Genomic DNA, 22,878 nt, shown 5'->3' on the forward strand with positions numbered 1-22,878 from the left:
TAAGCAAACAGAACTATGAAGGAAGGAAAAGTAAGTGATGCAGTGGGGATAATGTACTTTTTAAGATAGAGCATCTAGGATTTCTCGAGGTAAGTGAAAAATGAAGAGGTTTAACTGGATGCTAAGGGGTGTTGCACATTAAAAGGCACGTGTTTCTGTCTTTTCACTGCTGTATTCTAGGAAGGCCCACCAATGCCTCTAACCTGTAAACAAATGCAAATCTATTTAAATCAAGTGATACATCAATTTTATGTTGCTTGATTTGGAAATAATCCACAAAAGAAGCAACAGCTAAACATTTTAGTGTTGTTTGGGGAGTAACTGCTGGACTATAAACACCAAAACCATAACTTAAAAACAACAAAAAAACAAAATCGCTGCCCGAGACAGATCGGAAACTAAGGTGTTTGCAAGGCGCCAGGTTATGACACTGTTCACAGACATCCACAAGGCGCAAAAAGAAAATCTCACTAGTCAGCTTTGTACGTGCTCTGCGCTGGGTGCTCCTGTGTGTGCCTAGTCCCTCCCTGGCTGAGTCCAGGGAGGAGGAGCCAGAGGCGGGGCCGACTGGAAGCAGCCACCTCAGCGAAGCTGCAGGATTTCCGCAGGGCGGGAGCTGGTTATCTCCCGGAAGAAAACGGCTCCTGTCAGCGAAGTCTCCTGATTGCTCTGGGAGCTTTGCTTAGCCACTTCGAACTACAGAAGAAAGAAGTATCTAGCGAAATATGGCTACAGAGAGCCCAGCTACGCGTCGGATCCAGGTGGCAGAACATCCCAGGTCGGGGAGAGGCGACGCCGGGCTTTGGGATCTCCTGGGTTAGCTAGGTGTAGATCGGGTCCACAGCATTTAACTGCTCCCTTGGGGCGCTTCTTTTGGTCCTAGGGAGTAGGTAGAACCCTTGGGATTCTATAAGGACACGTAGCTAGGCTTGCAGAAAAAATCACGCCGCAAACACATTCCACCTTGACTGCTACCAAGGGTTATATGTTTTTTGCTTAATCCATGCAGATTTTTCTTTTCCTTTTCTTGCTGTAATTAGCGCACTCTTTCTACTGGCCTTAAGGAGAAATGCCCAAATCAACTTTGAACCCCTCACATGCCAGTTGATACTGCTTTTTAAAAGTCTTCTTTGGAAATATTCATTGAAAAAAACCCACAAAAACTCTCTTGGTCTCTGCATCCCCTTTAAAAAAAAAAAGCACGAGAATCTCAACTGTCACACAGGAATTAATTTGCTGGCAATCCCTAGCTACAGGGTAACTAATAGTTTAGTAGTGTAGTGATCTTTTCAATTACAGGTACTTTGTAGAAATACTTCTTTCTGACTAATAGGGCTGAAATCTCATAAAATGAAGTCTCTCACCTGCTACATTAGCCAAGGGCTTTCCTGAGATTGGCTTCTCTCTGCCTTTGCTGTTTTTAGCTTTCTTTCTGTTAACTTTTTTCTCTGACATCAAGTCCTTAAGCTCTTCCTACCTCGTGGTTTATTATCACCATGTGTCAGTTGATATTATACTTTACTACAACTTGAAAATATTCTGTCATCCTTAAACCAGCAGTGTGTCTTTAGTTGCCAGAAAGAAGCATAATTCCTTATTATAGAGTACAGCACAGCTTTGGACTACTTCTCAATGTCTTTGAATGTTTTAATGTACTTAAGAGGATCTTGCATAGCACTGTTGCCTTTATATGTTCGAATGAATTAAGACACACTGTTAAAGGCATGCTTCCAATAAGATTCATGAGAAATTTGTTACATGAAAATAACCGGATCCCTTGTAGTTTAGTATTTTTTTTTTTTTTTCTTTTTAAGACAGAGTCTTGCTCTGTTGCCAGGCTGCAGTGCAGTGGCATGATCTCTGCTCCAAGTTTCAAGCCATTCTCTTGCCTCAGCCTCTTGAGTAGCTGGGATTACAGGTGGGCGCCACCACACCCAGCTGTTTTTTGTATTTTTAGTAGAGATGGTTTTCGACATGTTGGCCGGGCTGGTCTCAAACTCCTGACCTCAGGTGATCTGCCCGTCTTGGCCTCCCAAAGTGCTGGGATCACAGGTGTGAGTCACTGAGCCTGGCCTGTAGTTTAGTCTTTTACATAAAACATATCCATGTGTAAATTCCTAATATGTTTCCATTTTATATGATTTTAATAATAAAGGTCAACATTTCTATCTGTATTTACCCTGTTTCGGGGAGGATGGTGGTAACCAGTATAGGTACATGTACTAAAAGTGAAGAATTGTTTACTGAATTTCCTTAGTGTTCCTTCTTGCTTTTCATGATTTTTATCTTGTTCATTCATGTGACAAATATTTATTGTTAATATTTATTCTATGTTATCCACAGAAGAGATCATAATAGTCAGATAAGGTCTTCCATTTTCTTGTTTTTCATTTGTGTGCAAAATGTAATTATTAGCTTCAAGCAATATTTTATTTGCAGGAATTTTTTGCAGCCACTTACTCATTTTAAAAGGGATGTATTTTGTTAAATCTAAATAGTATAATCTGTAAATTCACCTAACCAGTCAAATATTGCAATATGCTGAGAAGGAAAAAAATAAACAAAGACTGCATGGTCAGCCTGCCTGTGGAACTCTGTTGTTTTTTTTTTCAGGATGCCTCTTCAACCTCATAGGACACATGATCCTTTGAGTAAAAAAACTAGTCAACCATATTATACCTTTTAGTAAAACGTAATTTCTTTATTATTTTTATGTAAAAATCAAATGGAAATCAAAGTTCTAATATTTTATTTCTGTATCCCACTCTTGTGTGCTACCTGTACTGTAAGACTCTAAATTTCACTTTTCTAGTTTTCTTTGCATTCTTAGCACTTGTTCTCTTATCTTTACTTTCTCTTTGGGATTAAGTTTTTAAATTGTTGGATTATTATTATTTTTATAGAAGCAACCTCTGCTTCCTGGGTTCCAACGATTCTCCTGCCTCAGCCTCCCAAGTAGCTGCGATTACAGGTGCACACCACCATACTCAGCTAATTTTTTGTATTTTCTTAATAGAGATGGGGTTTCACTATGTTGGCCAGACTGGTCTCAAACTCCTGACCTGGTGATCCGCTTGCCTTGGCCTTTCAGAGTGCTAGGATTACAGGTGTGAGCTCCTGTGCCCGGCTGACATTTTATAATTTATGCAGTGTAGTTGTTGAATAATAATGATGATAGCATCTTTGTCTTCATCGTTATTTTAATGTGTCATCCAAATGACCATCTGGATGGCTAGATAGTAGAAAGGAGAGCTTTATTGGCCGTATCAGTTTGCAGACCAGGAAGAGAGAATCTCCAGTGTGGACTGAAGGTGCTCTACCTTTGAGTAGGGAAGGAGAAGTTTGGGTTTTATGTCCCACAGAGTCTGTATTATACAATAGAGTCATACATATTCATCAGGTTTTAGGGAAAAGCTATACATATTTATGAGAGGAGTCAAGCACATGTGCAGCAGTAAGCATATATGTAACATACATCCCATGTTCACTTTGTGGCAGGTTTTATCATGAAAATGAGGTGGAATTTGGCTCTTTACATCAAAAGGTAAGCTATAGAGCACAAAGACAATTAGTGCACAGCCTCTATAGGTTGGCTGAAACTGAAGGTCTGCAGTTGTTTATCAGAAAAGAATGTAAGGTTGGTCCTGTCCAATCAGAGTTGTATTTCTATAGCCATTCCTGAAATTTTGAGGAATGGGTTGTAAGTCAGAGTTAGGAAGTGCCCAACAGCTCCTATTGCTAGGGGGCTTAGCAAGAGTGTGGTTTTACTTGTAGCCATGAGAATTTAGGAAGTTGTCATGCTTCAAGCTGTAACTTTTGTTACTGTAACTTTAGGATCCCCTTTACTTGATAAAGGGGCATTACTTTAGTTTCTCAGATCACAAATGTTTTGTGATCAAATAGGATGTTTGCTGTTTCTGGTAAACATCCTTTATTAAATTAAGGACATGCCCTTTTCTAGTATGTAAGAAAAGAAAAATAGCTCAGAGTCATCTGAGTTATGTGAGATATGCAAAATTTTATCAGGCCCAGAGAGATGTGAATATGGCACTTCAGTCACATCCCTCCTGCTCTTTGCACCCATGCCAGAGGGCAATCTTTTTTTTTAATCTTAATTTTTTTTTTTTTGTATTTTAGGTTTTGGGGTATATGTGAAAACATGCAAAATTGTTGCATAGGTACACACGTGGCAGTGTGATTTGCTGCCTTCCTCCCCATCACCTATATGTGGCATTTCTCCCCATGCTATCTCCCCCACCTTCCCACCCCCCGCTGTCCCTCCCCTATTTCCCCCCAACAGACCCCAGTGTGTAGTGCTCCCCTCCCTGTGTCCATGTGTTCTCATTGTTCAACACTCGCCTATGAGTGAGAACATGCGGTGTTTTATTTTCTGTTCTTGTGTCAGTTTGCTGAGAATGATGGTTTCCAGGTTCATCCATGTCCCTACAAAGGACACGAACTCATCGTTTTTGATGGCTGCATAATATTCCATGGTGTATATGTGTCACATTTTCCCTGTCCAGTCTATCATCGATGGGCATTTGGGTTGGTTCTAGGTCTTTGCTTTTGTAAACTGTGCTGCAATGAACATTCGTGTGCATGTGTCCTTATAGTAGAATGATTTATAATCCTTTGGATATATACCCATTAATGGGATTGTTGGGTCAAATGGAATTTCTATTTCTAGGTCCTTGAGGAATCGCCACACTGTCTTCCACAATGGTTGAACTAATTTACACTCCCACCAACAGTGTAAAAGTGTTCCTATTTCTCCACATCCTCTCCAGCATCTGTTGTCTCCAGATTTTTTAATGATCGCCATTCTAACTGGTGTGAGATGGTATCTCAATGTAGTTTTGATCTGCATTTCTCTAATGACCAGTGATGATGAACATTTTTTCATATGTTTGTTGGCCTCATGTATGTCGTCTTTTGTAAAGTGTCTGTTCATATCCTTCGCCGACTTTTGAATGGGCTTGTTAGGATTCCCTGTTTAATAAATGGTGTTGGGAAAACTGGCTAGCCATGTGCAGAAAGCAGAAACTGGACCCCTTCCTGACACCTTACACTAAAATTAACTCCAGATGATTAAAGACTTAAACATAAGACCTAGCACCATAAAAACCCTAGAAGAAAATCTAGGCAAAACCATTCAGGACATAGGCCTAGGCAAGGACTTCATGACCAAAACACCAAAAGCATTGGCAACAAAAGCCAAAATAGACAAATGGGATCTAATCAAACTCCACAGCTTCTGCACGGCAAAAGAAACAAGTCATTAGAGTGAATCGGCAACCAACAGAATGGAAAAAATTTCTGCAGTTTACCCATCTGACAAAGGGCTGATATCCAGAATTTACAAAGAACTAAAACAGATTTACAGAGGGCAATCATTCAAAGGCATTTTGTTCCTGACTAGCTGCTTCCCCTATTATCTTCATATTCCTGTAATCTGTGATACAAAGAACAACGTACAGCCAATCAATAGGTTATGCTATTTTAATGTAAGTTCTTGGTAAACAACTTAGGAACTTCCCTATTTTTCCCTTGAAAAACCACTAGTAACTACTGCTAATCAGAGGATACATTCAGGTTAACTTGAATCTACGCTCCCAAGTTTGCAGTCTTCAAACTTGGCCCAAATAAACTCTGTGTTAATTTACCTAACTTTTTTTGTCTTTAGATCAATGCATGATACATATTTAAAAATTTTAATAGTTTTTTAAAAAAAAATTTGAGGAATGGCTATAGAAATACATATATATACACACATATATATATATGTTTCTAATTTGCGTTTTTTGAGAGGATCAAGAAGTCATAGAATTTTTCTGTTTTTATTCTGTTAGTATAGTGCATTTAATCAACAGATTTCTGGTTGATTACCTTCATATTCCTGGAATGAACTCTGCTTGATCACGTGGGTTATTTTAGGTAATAACTGCATTCAGTTTACCAACATTTTATTTAGAGGTTTCCTATCTATTTTCACAAGTGAGATTAGCTCATAGTTTGCTTTTGAGGACCATTAAAGCATCTGGGTTAGACTAGCCTCCTAAAATAAGATGGGAAACTTTCCATAGCTTCTGTTATTTAGAACCATTTATAAACAGAAATGACAGTTTTTTTCCTTGGAGGTCCAACTAACTTCATAACACTTTTTGGGCTTCATTTCTGACAACTTTTCTATTTCTTTATTTTTAACCTCTTCTGTTAATTTTAGAAATTTGTATTTTCCTAGAAAAATCACCCGTCTGGATTTAAAAATTTTTAAATCTTTTTAAAATTTATGTCTGCCTATTATTTCTAGTATTGATTTTGTTTAATGACACTCAAAGTTGTTTTCTATTTTTTTTTAATTAAAGAACCACCTTGTAATTTTTTGATCCAATCTGCTATTTTCCCCTAGTTCATTTATCTTTTGTTTCTTCTAATTTCTTCAATTACTTTTTGCTAGGTTCTTGTGTTATATGGATACTTTATTTATTTTCTTTTTTTTCTTTTTTTTTTTTTTTTAGAAAGAAAGAAAAAAAGGAATGAAGAAGAGGAAGAAAAAGGAAGAGAAAGAGAGGGAGAGAATGGGAGTATTGCTTTCTTGCCCAGGCTAGAATGCAACTTAGTAATGGGTATTGAAAACCACTTTTATACCAATAATTATACTTAATGATGTAGACAGGAAGGAATAAGAGAAGAAAATAACAAACAAGCAGCTAACCAATATTTCATTTAAACCTATGAAATGCTATGCGATTACTGAGGAGTGATTTACTTCCAATTATGTAGTCACTTTTGGAATAGGTGTGAGGTGGTAATGTATGTTTTGTGTATTTGAAGTGGAGAGTTCTATAAATGTTTATTAAGTTTACTTGTTCCAGGTCTGAGTTCAAATCCTGGATGTCCTTGTTAATTTTCTGTCTGGTTGATCTATAGAATCGTTAGCTCTTCTTGTTACATTGATCCTTTTGCCATTATGTAATGTCCTTCTTTGCCTCTTTTGCTCTTTGTTGCTTTAAAGTCTACTTTATCAGAGGCGAGAATTGCATCTCCTGCTTTTTGTTTATTTGTTTATTTTTACTCTGTTTGGATGGTAAATCTTCCTCCTTCTCTTTGTTTTGAGCCTTTGTGTATTGTTGTATGTGAGATGGGTCTGGATGCAGCATACCGATGGGTTTTGGCTTTTTATCCAATTAGAATATATATAAGTTTAATACTGCCATTTGATGCTAGCTGGCTGTTTTGCCCATTAGTTGGTGTACATTTTTCATTGTGTTAATGCTTTTTTCTTTTTGATATATTTTTGGAAAGGCTGATATTGGTTGTTCCTTTATATGTATAGTGCTTCTTTCAGAAGCTCTTGTAAAGCAGGCCTGGTGGTGGTGAAGTCTCTAAGTACTTGTTTGTTCGCAAAAGATTTAATTTTTCCTTCGCTCATAAAGCTTAGTTTGGCTGGATATGAAATTCTGGGTTGAAAGTTCTTTTCTTTAAGGATATTAAATATTGGTCCCCACTCTTTTCTGGCTTGCAGGGTTTCTGCTGAGAGATCTGCTGTAAGTCTGATAGGTTTCCCTTTATGGGTAACCTGACCTTTCTCTCTGGCTGCCCTTAGTATGTTCTCCTTCGTTTCAACCCTAATAAATCTGGCAATTATGTGCCTTGGGGTTGGTCTTCTTGAAGAATATCTTTGTGGTGTTCTCTGTATTACCTGGAGTTGAATATTACCCTGCCTTGCTAGGTTGGGAAAGTTTTCCTGAATAATATCCTGAAGAGTATTTTCCAACTTGGATTCATTCTCTTCGTCACATTCAGGTACACCTATCAAACGTAAATTAGGTCTTTTCACATAGTCCCATATTTCCTGAAGACTTTGCTCATTCCTTTTTATCCTTTTTTCTCTAATCTTGTCTTCTCGTTTCATTTCACTGAGCTGGTCCTCGACTTCTGATATCCTTTCTTCTGCTTGATCAATTCGACTGTTTAAACTTGTGCATACTCCGTGAAGTTCTCGTGTTGTGTTTTTCAGCTCCATCAATTCACTTATATTCCTCTCTAAATTGTCCATTCTTGTTAGCATTTCATCAAACCTTTTTTCAAGGTTCTTAGTTTCTTTGCATTGGGTTAGAACAAGTTCTTTTAATTCACAGAAGTTTCTTATCACCCACATTTTGAAGCCTGCATCTGTTATTGGAACACATCGTTCTCCATTAAGCCTTGTTCTGTTACTGATGAGGAATTGCGATCCCCTGTAGAAGGAGAGGCATTCTGATTTTGAGTATTCTCTGCCTTTTTAGGCTGGTTTCTTCTCTTCATTATATATTTATCCCTCTGTCGTCTTTGTAATTACTGACTTTCCAACTAGGTCTCTGAGCAGACGTCCAACTTTTGATTCCCAGCGCCGAAATCTGAGCAATCCACTGCGCCGGCCAAAACAGCGGTGTTAAGATTGATGGTGCTTTTCTGCCCGGGGATCTCCAGACTCTGCACCAAGAACTGCAGCGCTAAGGTGCCAGCAAAACCGCCGCGCCGGCCACAAGAGTCGCTCTGGCGACCCGTGGGGCTCCTCCACTGGGAATCTCCTGGTCCGTGAGCAACAAATATTCGTCTGAAAGTGTGGCGTCCTCTTGTTCTCTGCGCTTTCACTGGGAGCTACGTGCCTGAGCTGCTAGTGATCAGCCATATTGGATCTCTCTCTCTATTTATTTTCATTATTTATTTTCTTTTATTTAAGTACCTGTTAAACACTACCATGTAACTCCTTAATCAGATAAAGCAAAGACAAAAATGTTTCTTACTAGAAACTTATAATCTTCAAAGATTGCACTTTAAGCTTCATAATTTGGCAAACAATTCATCAAACAATCTGCAGACTAGTTTTAACAGACAAATAATACTTGTAAGCAGACATGAGTATCCTAAATTGTTTTTTAGGTATCAATTTTACAAACATTACTTACATTAGTGGTGACGGTGGAGCTGGAGTGTATTGTACCTTTTCCAAGCTGCACGGTGATAATCACCAGGAGTGTGGTGTAACTTATGACCCTTCCCAAGGCCATGGATCTTTTGGCCTGCAGATGTCAGCCCATGCATCTCCCTTTGCTTATGGAGTGGTTTGGTGATCCACAGGGAGTCAGGATTTTTTCTGACACCTGTATGGAATGGATGAATGAGGATAACCTCAAAAATTTTGTATGTTGAATCTTCACCAAACTAAAAACTCAGGACTCTTATCTGGACATGGTGACTCACACCTGTAATCCCAGCACTTTGGGAAGCCAACGTGGGCAGATCACTTGAGGGCAGGAGTTCAAGATCAGCCTGGCCAATATGGTGAAACCCTATGTCTGCTAAACATACAAAAATTAGCCAGGTGTGGTGGTGCATGCCTATAATCCCAGCTGCTCGGGAGGCTGAGGCATGAGAATTGCTTAAACCCAGGAGGCGGACGTTGCAGTGCGTGGAGATTGTACCACTGCAGTCCATTCTGGGCAGCAGAGCAAGATTCTGTCTCAAAAAAAAAAATGTATATACATAGAAATAAAAAAATCTAAAAATGTATGTATATATGTATAAATAAAAATGTATGTACGTGCATGTGTGTGCGCGCACACACACACACACATACACACACATGAATTCAGGACTCTTAGAACCCCACAGTGGCATCCAGCTTTTTCCTCTGCAATGTACTTTGAGCATACTTATCTGGTTAAGACTATGATGGACAGACAGGCTTGCCATAAGCTGCACCCGTAGGAAGTGGGCATTTTCAGCCACCACAGTGCACATAAATCCTATATATAATGTAACTTTGCTTGGCCTTGTAGCCCAGTCAACACACTTTATTGGGCTGGGTGAGGTATGGAGCTCTGTGGTAGAGCAGAGAGCTGGCAGTACTTGCTAGCAGGGACTCTCAGAAGAAAGTGCATGACATCAGACTGCTTCTTCCTCCATAGCTCCTGGATGTACTTATATGCCGCTATCTTGGCTTACCTGATGGCTGCTGCCAGACAGAAAGGAAAGAGCCTTTCTCCACCATTATTTATTTTCTTATATGAATACAAGGCTAGAAAATTTTCTGAGTGCCGTTATGATTTTATCTTATGGGTTTTGATATGCAGGCCCTTCATTATTATTTTCAACATAGCTATAGTTTTGGCCTTAATTTCTACTTTCTTTCAACTTCTTGCTCATTAATTTGCTCTTAAATTCTTTTCATTCGTCTATTCAACCCATCTACTATTTTTATTTTCACCATCATAACCTTGTTTTCTAAGAGCTCTAATACAATTTTAGTTTTATTTTTATGTTTATTTTTTGATCTTGGAGAAATTTATTGTGATGAAAGGAACAAAATAGAGATTCAAATTTATCCTCCTTTCCCAATGGTAATTACCATACTTTGAAATTCCATCTCTAACATATATGAAATTCTCAAATATAACAGTAATGATAGTAATAACTAATAATTATTGTATACTTATAAAATCCTCAAAACAAACCTTTGCAGTAAGTTCTAGTATTAGTCTCAGTTTGTAGATGAGGAAAGTGAGGCACAGAGCAACTCATACAAATTAACATAAAATTCATGTTATAACCAATTGTTCTTAAATTAGTATTAAAAATAATATTTTCTGGAGAACACAAGCACAGACAGGATGGGGGACTTACCCAAGATCACAATGGAAGACTGAAAATACATGTCATAGCTCCCGAAATTTTAATTCATTCATTTCTGCAGTAAGCCACGTGGTCTGGCATCAGTCTTTTTAGTAAAGTCCATTTCATTCATGACAGTCATAATTTTGTTTCTCAAGTTCTGTTACTAATACTGCTTTTCTTTTCTTTCTTTCTTTTTCTTTTTTAAGATTTTAATTCAAAAGAGCATTCAGAGCACTAGAGTCAGCACTTTGTGCTGTAATACTTTGGCCAATTCCCCCTTAAATAATATGATCGTTGTAGGAGCTCTTATTTTAATATTGAAATGCTCATTGTATTCTTTTTGGGGGCATACTTTCAGTGACTGCATTAAAACCCAAGGTCTTGTTGGTAGCTCACCTAGAGGTAAAATAAAGCTGCTTCCCCCAATTACAGACGTACCATTCATTATTAGAGGATTAGGGATGAAGTTTAGAAAAACACTGTACACTTCAGTTCTTTCTGTTCTTAAAGAAAATGCTTTCCTTGTTTTCTTTTATAGCCTCCACACATTTGAATTTCAAAGGTAGGAATGTTGTATAGTAAGCCTCTTGGTGATGAAGCAGTTATAAGCCTTCCTAAGGAAGTCTAGGGAAATGACAATGTTTTATAACTCAAAATCATTTCATTAAGACACATTTTAGGAGACTCATTCTAACTCTACTGTTAGCACTTCATGTTATTTGTATTTGCAGTCCTTATAAAAACAAATTAATAAGGGTTCAAGTTCAGGAGAACCTGAATTTCACCTGTATATGATTTTCACAGGCAGAAACATTAACCCCTATTAAGGCTAGAAGAATTATCTAAGCCAGAAAGGTGGGAGTTATACTTATCACTCTCTTTACCACATTTAATTGTACCAATTCCTTTGGATTTGACATTTTAAATATCACCTTAACTTAATCTCACCCTTCTCTACCTATAGCTTTAAAGTACTTTCAGCATTTCTCTCTTGATATATTACAATGAACTCCTATTAGATCTCTTTGTTTCTACAATCCAAATTCCACACACTTCCCAGTTTGCTTTTTCAAATGCAAAATTGATGATTTACTTCATTTTTAAACGTCTGTTCACATCCATTGCCTGTATGTTAAAAGCCAGGTTCCTCAATATGGCATAGTAAGGCCCTTTAAGATCTGAGGCTTGATATCTTCCAACCTCCTCCCCTCTGTTTTTAGAACCCTAATTGTAGTTTTCTGAATGCAGTATGCTTGGGCCTTTTTATGCCAATTGCTTAGAATGCTTCACCCTACCCCATATGTCTGACATCATCCTTTAAAATTTACTTCAAACATTACCTCTTTGGGGATCCTTGTTTAATGTACCTTCCCTCTTTTTGATTTATCTTACTGCTCATATTCTCTCATAGCAGGGACTAAATGGTGTTTCTCTGTGATCCCAAAGGACGAGTGTAGTAGTGTGATCTCGGCTCACTGCAACCTCTGCCTCCTGAGTTCAAGTCACTCTCCTGCCTTAGCCTCCCGAGTAGCTGGGGTTACAGGTGCATGCTACCACACCTGGCTAATTTTTTGTATTTTTAGTAGAGATGGAGTTTCACTGTGTTAGCTAGGATGGTCTCGATCTTCTAGCTTTGTGATCCACCCACCTTGGCCTCCCAAAGTGCTAGGATTACAAGTGTGATATACTGGCACTCTTTATTAAAAACTTAGCTCTGTGGGCCAGGTGCGGTGGCTCATGCCTGTAATCCCAACACTGTGGGAGTCCGAGATGGGCAGATCACGAGGTCAGGAGTTCGAGATCAAACTGGGCAATATGGCGAAACCCCGTCTCTACTAAAAATACAAAAATTAGCCGGGCATGGTGGCGTGTGCCTGCAGTCCTAGCTACTCAGGAGGCTGAGGCAGCAGAATCACTTGAATCTGGGAGATGGAAGTTGCAGACGGCCTAGTAGCAGAAATTAAGAGGTTCACAGAGACAGGTGGAATGCAAAGAGTACTAAGCAGAGAGGAGTTATAATGGTGTCTTTGGAGCAACAAGAGAATGAGGCAGGAAGTGAGCCAAATAAACTGATATAAACAGTTTCTGATGACTATTAAATTCCTAAGAGATGAGCTTGAATAACTTCCAAAAATATTCAACATATTTTTCTATTATTATATTAAATTTTCTTGAGTTTTTTTGGGGCGTGGGTTTCTGTTTCTTAATTAATTAATTTCCTGAATATATCAGGCTTTAATAAATGTTTATCATCCTGGTGTTATTACCCGGATGCAATATGATGTGGGACTACAAATAATGAGGGCTATTTACAGAATTGACTTGGGATAATTTGAGAGCATCAAGTTATTAAATCTATTACAAGAATTTTGCATCTAGAAGAGACCTATGAAGAACATCTAGTTCAAATTCTCAAATTTTGGAGAAGAGAGGCCAAGAGAAAATGATTTGCCAAACTTTGGCATTGAATTAGAGGTCTCAGAATTAGAACTGTAGTTTCCTGATAGCCAGTCTAGTTTTCATTTGACTACATGCTCTGAGTTAGACAGTATAACCCCCTAGATTCATACCTACTTGAAACTGAAGAATGTGACCTTATTTGGACTAGCATCTTTGCAAATGTAATCATTTAAGATGAGGTCACACTCAATTAGAGTGGACTTTAATCCAATATGACTGGTGTCCTTACAAGAAGGAAAAATACAAGAAAGAAAAACAGGGAGAATGCCATGTGATGACACGGCAGAGATTAGAGTGATGAAGCTGTGAGCCAAGTAACACCAAGGATTGCTGCTATGAGAAGGTAGAAAGAGGCAGGGAAGAAAGGATTCTCCTCTACAGCTTTTAGAGGTACTACTGACCTCTGAGTTTAGATTTCTGGCTGCAGAATTATGATTATAAGTCTCTGTTGTGTTAAGTCATCCAATTTATAGTACTTTGTTATGGCAACCTTAGGAAACCAAATATACTGCCACATGCTACACCTTTTAGTATAAAGAGATTCTTCCCTGAATGTCACCGAAAAAGTATACAAAAATTACATTCTTCAAACAGGAAGGAAATAGCTTTTTCTGTTGGGTATATCAATCTTAACTTTTAAATTCTTCAATGTGCTTAGCTATACTTTTGTGCCATTTAGAGATTACAGTATTGTTCATCTTCAAATTTTTGAGGAAGTATGTCACTGGAAAATTTGCTTTTAATATTTTAAGGAATAATGGTGGCAGGCATATGGAGTGTGTGTGTGTGTGTGTGTGTGTGTGTGTGTGTATCTTACAGATTTTCTGTTATATGATATTCTGAAATACTGTTTTTTTATTTTCAGATTACTGAAGCTAAAGGAGATGTTTAACTCCAAGTTTGGATCTATTCCCAAGTTTTATGTTCGAGCACCAGGAAGAGTCAACCTAATAGGTATTTCAAAAGTTCCTTCTCTTAATTTTTTTCTTCTTCCTTTGGTAAGATCTAAATTTTTAAGAATATTTTTTTCTTAATTTTTCCAAAAATAGAATATTTTACATATATCTACTAATAATAAGATGTGCCTTTGCATAAGGAACACACTTTACTTTCATCTTTCCCAATCCATGTTATTAGTATTGTTCATTTGTTTTTTAAATGTATAAATTTGTTGAAACCAAGTTGTTAATATTATTTTCACAGAAAATGAAAATATTTTTCTAGGCCAGAGGTTAAAATTCTAGACTGTGGTAAGTAGTTTTGATGGTTTTATATTTACTTATTGGTGTAGGACTGCAGAGGCCCCACAGGGTCGTGGGGTGTCCCTTATGCTGTGTTGAGGTACAGGGTCCAAGAGGTAAAGAGACAGGACACTGAAGAACTAGTGAAAAACATCTGGACTCGGGGGGCCATACCACGTGTGAGCGGAGATCAGTGGTGGCCCCCAAATGCCCAAGAGCATCTGTATTTATTAGGTACAAGCAGGGGGCAGGGTCGTGTGAGGTCATCATCTATATGCTTAGTAATAGGGCATAATCACGTGAGTTACAAGCAAGGGGACCACCCCATTATGTCACCTGGGCAGAGAGGTGGGCCGTGCACATCAGGGGGCTGTGCCCTGCGCAGTAGTAGAGGGTTGTGACAGAAAAGGGGTCCACCCCCATTAGGTCACCAAGGCAAGGAGGTAGGCTGTGTGCAACAGGTGTCGTGTGCAACACTTCTTATCTGGGGGCTGGAGACTTCGAAGGATTTCTAATAGAAGGATACTGTAAGCTTAATGCAGTGGGAGCTGACAGACTTGTGCTCTTCTCTTAAGATATTTATGGGAGGATTCTTTGAGCTAGCACAGAAGCGAGAAAAGACTGACAGGGTGTACAGCTGCAGTGACTGGTCACATCAGAGGGGTTCTTCTCTCTCGGTTACTTCCAGGATCTGAGGCCTGAGGCCTACTTTCCACAGGAACTGGACGCAAGGTACTACAAATCCTTTATCAGGAGGAGAGGCACTTTGCTCCAAGCCTGCCATACAGCGTATGCCCTTTCAGACAGGGACGCCACCGCCTGGATCTTTGGTTCTCGTCCTGGTCTGGCTGTTTTCCCAAGTACTGCTTCTGTTCTATGACTGCTCTAGGGATTCCCCCTACTACAAACTACTATATGGTTATATAGAAGGTTCATATAAATCAGCACTAAATGTGCCAATACAGCTCCGACTACAATACCTATAGGATTATATAGAACTAAGTATGCTAGATATATGTAAGCAGTAAGTTACACTTCAAGCACTAATTCTATAAACGAATACATGTATATATGAAGGATTATATAAAGGAAACAGCTGAGCAATAACACTCTAAACTAAGATATTCTTCAGGTACTAGTTGTGCCTGGGGTCTGGACAGTTCTCCTTTCTCAGTGCCCATGGGGGGTGTTACCCACACGTTGGGTTAGAGGAGCAAAGGGAAACTTTACAATTTCTTGCTACTAAAAGTGTGCTCCAGATTTTGCAGGTCTTCTAGGTGAATTTATCTTTCCTTTTGTTTATCCTGTGAAGTACTTTGAATTTTACTACCTTTTAGTGATAAATAACTCAGCCTTAAAACATTTTGCTTACTATCATTTTATCAATGTCCATATATAATAATTGACATAGTTGTACTTAGACTACATACCATTTTAATCTTATTTTTTCCTTTAATATGTCATGAATATTTCCATGTATCTGTTTCCATTTTCTGCTGCTACAACAGAGTTCCACAGATGAGGCAATTTATAAACAATAGAAGTTTATTTGGCTCATGATTCTGCAGGTGGACAAGTTCAAGATCATGGTACTGGCATCTGGTGAGGGCCTTCTTAATGAGTTATTCTATGGTGGAACAGCAGAAGGGCCAGAGAGCATGCAAGAATAGAAGGAAGTCGGGAAGGGGTCCAGTTTCTGCTTTCTGCATATGGCTAGCCAGTTTTCCCAACACCATTTATTAAACAGGGAATCCTTTCCGCATTGCTTGTTTTTGTGAGGTTTGTCAAAGATCAGATGGCTGTCCCTTCCTGACACCTTACACTAAAATTAACTCCATTAAAGACTTAAACATAAGACCTAACACCATAAAAACCCTAGAAGAAAACCTAGGCAAAACCATTCAGGACATAGGCATAGGCAACGACTTCATGACTAAAACACCAAAAGCATTGGTAACAAAAGCCAAAATAGACAAATGGGACATAATTAAACTCCAGAGCTTTTGTACAGCAAAAGAAACAATCATTAGAGTGAACTGGCAACCAACAGAATGGGAAAATTTTTTTGCAATCTACCCATCTGACAAAGGGCTAATATCCAGAACCTATAAAGAACTAAAACAGATTTACAAGAAAAAAACAAGCAAACCCATTCAAAAGTGGGTGATGGATATGAACAGACACTTTTCAAAAGAACACATCGATGAGGCCAACAAACATATGAAAAAATGCTCATCATCACTGGTCATTAGAGAAATGCAAATCAAAACTACACTGAGATACCATCTCACACCAGTTAGAATGGCAATCATTAAAAAATCTGGAGACAACAGATGCTGGAGAGGATGTGGAGAAATAGGAACACTTTTACACTGTTGGTGGGAGTGTAAATTAGTTCAACCATTGTGGAAGATGGTGTGGTGATTCCTCAAGGACCTAGAAATAGAAATTCCATTTGACTCAGCAATCCCATTAATGGGTATATATCCAAGGGATTATAAATCATTCTATTATAAGGACACATGCACACAAATGTTCATTGCAGCACTGTTTACAATAGCAAAGACTTGGAACCAATCCAAATGCCCACTGATGAAAGACTGGGCAGGGAAAATGTGGCACATATACACCATGGAATACTATGCAGCCATCAAAAACGATGAGTTCGTGTCCTTTGTAGGGACATGGATGAAGCTGGAAACCATCATTCTCAGCAAACTGACACAAGAACAGAAAATCAAACACCACATGTTCTCATTTATAGGTGGGTGTTGAACAATGAGAACACATGGACACAGGGAGGGGAGCATCACATGCTGAGGTCTGTGAAGGGGGGAACTAAGGGAGGGACAGTCGGGGGAGTGGGGAGTTGGGGAGGGATAACAAGGGGAGAAATGCCAGATATAGGTGATGGGGAGGAAGGCAGCAAACCACATTGCCATGTATGTACCTAGCAACAATCCTGCATGTTCTTCAAATGTACCCCAAAACCTAAAACTCAATAAAATAAAATTAAAAAATGAATTTCATCCTTTGATCAGGAACCCACTCCTAAGATAACTAACTCACTCTGGAGATAATGGCATTAATCTGTTCCTGAGGGCAGAGCTCTCATGATCTAATCACCTCTTAAAAGTACCAACTCTTAATATTGTCACAATGGCAATTACATTTCATGAGTTTTGGAGAACATTCAAACCATAGCACTGTGGTTCTGTATAGTGCTCATAATTATTTTAATGATGTCATGATAGCTTACTAAATTAATATTATATAATTTATTTGACAACTTTCTCTCATTGTAACTTAAGCTATTTCCAGGTTTTGTTTTTACTATTATATCAGGTAGTTTCAAAAAGGGACACTTTAGGTTCATTTTATCAGTAAGATGAGTATTGCTTTTTTGGTTTATTTGTTTTCAAGGATGGAAATTAGAAGCAGTAGAATAGAGGATGTACTCTCTTTCATAAGATTTAGTAAGTTGCTCATTTTCCACAAAAAAATATTGAACTTACAAGTACAGACTTGTAAAGGTCCCCAACTTAATGATGGTTCAACTTATGATTTTTTTACATTTTTTTTTTTTGAGATGGAGATTTGCTCTGTGCCGAGGCTGGGGTGCAGTGACATGATTTCGGCTCACTGCAACCTCTGCCTCCTAGATTCAAGCGGTTCTCCTGCCTCAGCCTCCCAAGTAGCTGGGACTATAGGCATACACCATCACACCTGATTCATTTTTGTATTTTTAGTAGAGACAGGGTCTCATCATGTTAGCTGGACTGCTCTCAAACTCTTGACCTCAAGAGATCCACCTGCCTTGGCCTCCCAAAGTGCTGAGTTTACAGGCATGAGCCATTGCACCTGGCCTCTAGCTACAATCTTGTATCTGTTAACTGACCTCTCCCTACCTGAACTCCCTACATGTTATCCTTCCCAGTCTCTAGTAACCACTATTTTACTTTCTATTTTTATGAGATCAACTTTTTTACCTTCCATATATGAGTGAGAACATGAGGTATGTGTCTTTCTGTGCCTGATTTATTTCACTTAACATAATGTCCTCTAAGCTTAACATAATGTCCTCCATGTTGCTATGAATAATAGGATTTCACTCTTTTAGGTGGGTGGTTGAATAGTATTCCATTGTACACATATACCCCATTTTAAAAATCCATTCTCATGCCTGTAATCCCAGTATTTTTGGAGGCCGAGGCAGGCGGATCACAAGGTCAAGAGATTGAGACCATCCTGGCCAACATGGTGAAACCCTGTCTCTACTAAAAGTACAAGAATTATCTGGGCATGGTGGCACATGCCTGTAATCCCACCTACTCCAGAGGCTGAGGCAGGAGAATCACTTGAACCCAGGAGATAGAGGTTGCAGTGAGCTGAGATCATACCATTGCATTCCAGCCTGGGCAACAAGAGCAAAACTCCATTTCAAGAAAAAAAAAAAATCCATTCATCTGTTGATGGACATTTATGTTGATTCCATATCTTGACTATTGTGAATAGTGCTGCAATAAACAAGAGGACCAGATATCTCTTTGACATGCTGATGTCCTTTTCACTGTGTATATATCTAGTAATGGGATTGCTGGATCATATGGTGGTTCTATTTTTAGTTTTTTGAGGAGCCTTCATACTGTTTTCCATAATGGTGGGATCAGTTGGAACTCAGGTTCCTTCTGCTGAGATTGAGAATTCTGTGTTGGCCACGGCTGATCTAAATGCTCTCTCCTTGGGTGCTAGCATAATTCTGCTCTGTTTTGTGTTTTGCTGTAACATGGCAGCACTGAGTTCCAGTTCAAAGAACCACACTCCCTTCACTCTCCCTCCCCCAAACACAGTTTCTCTCTTCATGCTGGGAGGTATCCTGTAGGCAATGCAAGACTGTCTTTCCTGTTCTCTTCAATTCCTCTATCCCCGATGTTATGTTAAAACCAGGTACTATGATTGTTCCCCTGAATTTTTTGGGTTTTTATGAAGGTATTTCTTGCATAGATAGTTGTTCACTTTGGTGTAAGATCATGGAAGGTTCTATTTGGCCATCTTGCTCTGCTTCTCTTTATTTTTATTTACTGTTAAAACCTGGTTCCTGGTCAGTTTTTTTCCTGTATGTAAAATTTCTTGAGGTTCTTTTGTTTTATATATTAGCAATGATTTTAAAAGCTTTCTCTTTTTCTAGGAGAGCATGTAGATTACTGTGGATATTCTGTTCTTCCTATGGCTGTAGAACAAGATTTGCTAATAGCTGTAGAACCTGTGAAAACATACACTCTCCAACTGGCCAATACAAATCCGTTGTATCCGTGAGTATTTAAAATTGCTAATGTGTTTGTATATATGGTGCTGTTTTTACCCAAATGAACTATTTAGGAGACATCAAATTTATAAAAACTCATTTAATTTATTGATATTTTGTACCTGATATTAAAAAAATTCTAAGGCCATGATTTATTGTTTGTTCATTTGTCCATTCATTTAAGAAATAGTTACCAAAGACATACCATGTCCTAGACATAGTCTTAGATATCAGGTGATACAAAGATAAAAATAACTCTGTCCTTGCCCAATAGGTACTTATCATCTATTGATCTAATTATCTCCAGCAAAGTCAGGTCTGTTGTTTTCCTATGTTACTATGGTAACTTCTAAGTATCTTGTCATAGCATCTTACTGTGCTGCATTGTTATTATCTGTTTATTTACCTGTGTCACCCAGTAGACCGTAAACTCTGACTTCAGGCACTGTTGTCTCTCTTCTCCAATGCACTAGAATATAAAATAGAGTCTGGTGCCTAAAAGAGGTAAGTATGCTTATCTAATATATATGCTTTATCAAGTTAACGAAGTCTTTTTAAAAAAATTCTTAGTTTCAGGCTGGGCGCAGTGGCTCATGCCTGTAATCCCAGCACTTTGGGAGGCCGAGGCGGGTGGATCACGAGGTCAAGAGATCGAGACCATCCTGGTCAACATGGTGAAACCCCGTCTCTACTAATACAAAAAATTAGCTGGGCATGGTGGCGCGTGCCTGTAATCCCAGCTACTCAGGAGGCTGAGGCAGGAGAATTGCCTGAACCCAGGAGGCGGAGGTTGCAGTGAGCCGAGATCGCGCCATTGCACTCCAGCCTGGGTAACAAGAGCGAAACTCTGTCTCAAAAAAAAAAAAAAAAAAAAAATTCTTAGTTTGCTAAGATTAAGTATACTAATGGGTATTGAGTTTAATTAAATGTCTATATAGTATTGAAGATCCATTAAAAAAAATATAGTGAATTAGTCTGATGAATTTTCTAATTTTGAGCCCTTGTGTGTTTCTGGGATAAACTCTACTTGCTTCTAATGTATTATAATGGATTTGACTTGCTCATTACAGAAAAAGATTTGGCTTATATTTGGCATATTATATGTTTGGCTTGTTGCTCATTGGTTAGTTTATCTGCAGTAACATTCATTTATTCAGAAAATGTTTTTGATAAGTCTCTATACCAGCTTGTGCAAGATGGAGAAGTTTTTTACTTTTATATGGAACTTATTGTAGAATATCTATTTTACTTTTCATTTTACATGTTTGATAATATATCTTGTGTGCATTTTGGACCCTTGAAAAGCTCATATTATATCAAACATATTTTCATGTAATTGTTTATGAACATTTAAAAATCAGTACATAATATTTTGTCATACTGATTTAGTCAAATTTAATTAATTCCAACAATAATGACTATGTGGTTTCAGTTTCATTTTTCACAAAATCAGATCCTGAGACAGACCTGGATGAAGGTAGTTTATTTGAGAAATGGTCCCAAGAGCAGTAGGAAAGGGCATGAAGAATGAGTTAGGCAATTAGAGGTGAATTATCAAGATATATAGTGCCTTCTATGGGCAAGAGGCTTGATTCTACTAGGACTTCTAGGAAGCATGCAGTATACCTCCTAGAATTGTCCATTTGTTCTAGCATTCACTGTGTAGATATACCTTAATTTGTTTATCTATTTACCAGTGATGGACATTTAGATCATTCCCAGTTTTTGCCTGTAGGAATAATACTGCTATGAATATTTATATACAAATGTATATGTGGACATATGTTTCACTTCTGTTGGCTAAACACCCAGGAATAGAGTGTCTGGTTTGCAATTAATTAATTAATTTATTTATTTATTGAGAAAGGGTCTCACCCTATTGCTCAGGCTGGAGTGCCATGGGGTGATCTTGGCTCACCTCAACCTGTGCCTCCTGGTTCAAGAGATTCTCCCACTTCAGCCTCCTGAGTAGCTGGGACTACAGGCACATGCCATGAAACCTGGCTAATTTTTGTATTTTTTGGTAAAGACGGAATTTCACCATGTTGACCAGGCTGGTCTTGAACTACTGACCTCAAGTGATCTACCTGCATCAGCCTCCCAAAGTGCTGGGATTACAGGTTTCAGCCATTGCTTCTGTCTTGGTTTGCCTTTGATATGGTTTGAGTGTGTCCGTACCCAAATCTCATCTTGAATTGTAACTTCCACAATTCCCATGTTTCCTGAAAGGAACCTGGTGGGAGATAATTGAATCATGGGGGCGGGTCTTTCCCATGCTATTCTCATGATAATGAGTAAGTCTCATGAGATCTGATAGTTTTAAAAATGGGAGTTTCCCTGAACAAACTCTCTTTTTGCCTGCCACCATCCATGTAAGATGTGACTTGCTCCTCCTTGCCTTCTGCCATGATTGTGAGGCTTCCCCAGCCATGTGAAATTGTAAATCCATTAAACCTCTTTCCCAGTCTCAGGTATGTCTTTATTGGCAGCATGAAAACAGACTAATACAGCCTTTTAAAGAAATTTTCTGGTTGGGCATGGTGGCTCATGCCTGTAATCCCAGCATTTGGGAGGCCTAGGAGGGTGGATCACTTGAGCCTAGCAGTTCAAGACCAGCTTGGGCAGCATGGTGAAACCTCATCTCTACTGAAAATACAAAAAAATTAGTTGGGCCTGATGGCATATACCTGTAATCCTAGCTACTCAGGAGGCTGAGGCAGGAGAATCACTTAAACCTGGGAGGTAGAGGTTGCAGTGAGCTGAGATTGTGCCACTGTACTACAGCCAGGATGACAGAGTGAGACTCCATCTCAAAGAAAAAAAAAAAAAAAAAGAAAAGAAATTTTCTGTTTGCCAAAGTTGTATAATTTTACATTCTCATCAGTGGTGTTACTAACATGTCTTAAAATTTTAGTTGTTCTCATAAATGTGTAGTAATGTATTTCGAGTTTGTAAATTTCTGATGTTGAACATCTTTTCATCTACTTATTTGCTACCTAGGTGTATTTTTTGTTGAAGGGTCTTTTCAAATCACTTTCCTATTTTTGAGTTTCTTATATATTAAAGATACAAATGTGGCTTTTTTGTTTGTTTTCAGTTTTTTTTTTTTTTAAGACAAGTCTTGCTCTATCATTTCTGTGTTGGTACATTACAGGCCCTCTCTTCTAGCTATTTTGAAATATACAATACATGGTTGTTAATTATAGTCACCCT

At 38.4% G+C, this 22,878-nt stretch overlaps 2 protein-coding genes across 13 annotated transcripts in view; one reads left to right on the plus strand and one right to left on the minus strand.

The window, feature by feature from the left end:
• Positions 1-22,878, minus strand: part of LOC105709990 (COP9 signalosome complex subunit 2) — a 425,050-nt gene that overhangs the window by 38,450 nt on the left and 363,722 nt on the right. The gene's annotated exons all lie outside the window — the stretch shown is intronic.
• Positions 593-22,878, plus strand: part of GALK2 (galactokinase 2) — a 124,020-nt gene continuing 101,734 nt past the window's right edge. The window contains exons 1-5 of one of the 9 annotated variants that reach the window (XM_064365650.1): positions 594-778; positions 6,519-6,626; positions 8,357-8,576; positions 13,985-14,073; positions 19,549-19,672. In XM_064365650.1, the coding sequence (XP_064221720.1) occupies positions 14,004-14,073; positions 19,549-19,672 (194 nt within the window). In that variant the 5' untranslated portion in view covers positions 594-778; positions 6,519-6,626; positions 8,357-8,576; positions 13,985-14,003. Of the gene's footprint in view, positions 779-2,916; positions 2,972-3,498; positions 3,545-6,518; positions 6,627-8,356; positions 8,577-13,984; positions 14,074-19,548; positions 19,673-22,878 lie in introns of those variants that run through there. The other 8 variants (XM_012442175.3, XM_064365648.1, XM_064365651.1 and 5 more) reach the window with 8 other exon arrangements.

The sequence above is a fragment of the Aotus nancymaae genome, unplaced genomic scaffold (genome assembly GCF_030222135.1).
Source record: "Aotus nancymaae isolate 86718 unplaced genomic scaffold, 86718_ANA_hifiasm-v0.15.2.pri h1tg000062l, whole genome shotgun sequence".
Taxonomy (NCBI): Eukaryota; Metazoa; Chordata; class Mammalia; order Primates; family Aotidae; genus Aotus; species Aotus nancymaae.